Source organism: Chlamydotis macqueenii, chromosome 8 (genome assembly GCF_036417535.1).
Source record: "Chlamydotis macqueenii isolate bChlMac1 chromosome 8, bChlMac1.mat, whole genome shotgun sequence".
Classification (NCBI taxonomy): domain Eukaryota; kingdom Metazoa; phylum Chordata; class Aves; order Otidiformes; family Otididae; genus Chlamydotis; species Chlamydotis macqueenii.
Genome location: NC_141563.1, coordinates 4,070,748 through 4,072,919, shown reverse-complemented (window position 1 = coordinate 4,072,919; position 2,172 = coordinate 4,070,748). Strand labels below are relative to the sequence as shown.

The following is a 2,172-nucleotide window of genomic DNA, read 5'->3' as shown; positions in this document are numbered from 1 at the left end:
TAGAAATCAGACATCAGAAGAGCTTTCATTGACCAGTGACCCTGCAGCCGGGCACAAGCGAAAGGTGAGAAGCAAAACGGACTCAGAAGTTTGCAAGGGAACTTGCTGATTTTCTGTGTCTTCTGTTTTCCTTCTTAAATTTACTTTGCTAATAATCTTACCGAAGAAATGCAAGAATAACAACAAAAGCAATAATCCTTTTCTCTTTTCTGCCTTCTGAAGAGTTTGCTACTTTGTGGGCTGCGCGGTCCTATCTGATGCACATGCTGTTTGTTCTAGGACTGGAAGGATCTGGACTAACTCATACCAAGAAAGAGCAAATGTCCAACGGCAGCTCCACCACTGAGTTTCTGCTCCTGGCATTCGCAGACACACGGGAGCTGCAGCTCTTGCACTTGTGGCTCTTCCTGGGCATCTACCTGGCTGCCCTCCTGGGAAACGGCCTCATCATCACTGCCATAGCCTGCGACCACCGCCTCCACACCCCCATGTACTTCTTCCTCCTCAACCTCTCCCTCCTTGACCTGGGCTGCATGTCCACCACTGTTCCCAAAGCCATGGCCAATTCCCTCTGGGACACCAGGGTCATCTCCTACCAAGGGTGTGTGGCCCAACTATTCTTCTTTTTATTTTTTATATCTGCTGAGTTTTATCTTCTCACGGTCATGGCCTATGACCGCTATGCTGCCATCTGCAGACCCCTGCACTACGGGACCCTCCTGGGCAGCAGAGCTTGTGTCCACATGGCAGCAGCTGCCTGGGGCAGTGGGTTTCTCACTGCTCTGCTGCACACTGCCAATACATTTTCACTGCCACTCTGCCAGGGCAATGTCCTGGACCAGTTCTTCTGTGAAATCCCCCAGATCCTCAAGCTCTCCTGCTCAGACACCTACCTCAGGGAAGCTGGGCTTGTTGAGTGTAGTGTCTTAGCTGGATTTGTCTGTTTTGTGTTCATTGTTGTGTCCTATGTGCAGATCTTCAGGGCTGTGCTGAGGATCCCCTCTGAGCAGGGACGGCACAAAGCCTTTTCCACGTGCCTCCCTCACCTGGCCGTGGTCTCCCTGTTTGTCACCACTGCCATGGTTGCCTACCTGAAGCCCTACTCCTTCTCTTCTCCAACCCTGGATCTGGTGGTGGCAATTCTGTACTCGGTGGTGCCTCCAGCAGTGAATCCCCTCATCTACGGCATGAGGAACAATGAAATCAATGCTGCCCTGGGGAAAGTATTTGAACATAAGCTACTGTAGATTAACAAGGTGTCCATTATTCTACTATGACTCTCTCTGTATCTCAGGAAAAGCTAGGCTTAAGTTTTATTCTGTGTGTCTTTATTATAACTTTGTAGGGGTGGTTGTTTGGGTTTTGGTTTTGTTTCTTTTACACCTATAATTATCTTATTCTCAGCCTCCTACCTGTTTTTTTTCTTGACCCAATTACCTCATGTACATAAAGATTCAGACTCCCTGTTTAGATAAATTCAATACAGAAAGTAGAAGAAAATTATTTGTCTTTGCTCCCATCTCTTCAGCTCTCCTCTGGAGCTGTGAGAGCCAGAAGCCCGGCACACAGGATGGATTCAGGAAGCAAATACCCAGCTGCGACATGGAGAAGCAGCCCCTGTTGCCCTCAGGGCTCCCCCTCGCTGCATGGCGGGCACGGCCTCTCTACCGCTTGCGAATGGGGGCTAATACTTCCCTGGAGCCGTGGCCAAGGACAGCAGCAGGACATGGCCTTTTCAGTGCTGGTGTCTCACTTCCACACTGTCCTGCTGTGCCCTTGCATTTGGGTTACCTCCAAGGTCTTGTGTAACTTTGGACACTCCCGTTGTGTCCACAGTGGCATCCCTGTGGCTGCAGGCAGCAGCAGGCAGTGTGAACCACTGTGTCAGAATTGGCCTCCGTGCAAGGACCACCGTAACCAAAGGGGTTCTTCAGGGCAAGGCCAGAAGACTGGATGCCTCTTCCAAAACCAGTGTCAGGAATAGATCCAAGGAGCAGCTCCCTCAAGAAGACTTTTGCTCTTCTGGGGTTCGTGATGGTTTCAGGGAGACAAGCTCGGAGCCACGACTGGACATGTTAGGGACCCAGGGCTGGAGAGAGACCTCCCTTCTTGGCTGCACATGTTCAAGCAGACAGCAACTGGTCTTTGATTTATCTGCCTGGCACTGTCCCT

General features: G+C 50.6%; 1 protein-coding gene across 1 annotated transcript; it reads left to right on the top strand.

Annotated features, from left to right (window-relative positions):
- Positions 1–320: 320 nt before the first annotated feature.
- LOC147599907 (olfactory receptor 14A16-like) lies at positions 321–1,247 on the top strand. The gene has a single exon (XM_086752877.1). It carries the CDS (start codon positions 321–323, stop codon positions 1,245–1,247), a length of 927 nt encoding a protein of 308 aa, XP_086609003.1.
- Positions 1,248–2,172: the final 925 nt, after the last annotated feature.

Excerpts from the sequence above, each read along its gene's own strand:
- LOC147599907 (XM_086752877.1), top strand. The coding sequence starts at position 321 with ATGTCCAACGGCAGCTCCACCACTGAGTTTCTGCTCCTGGCATTCGCA.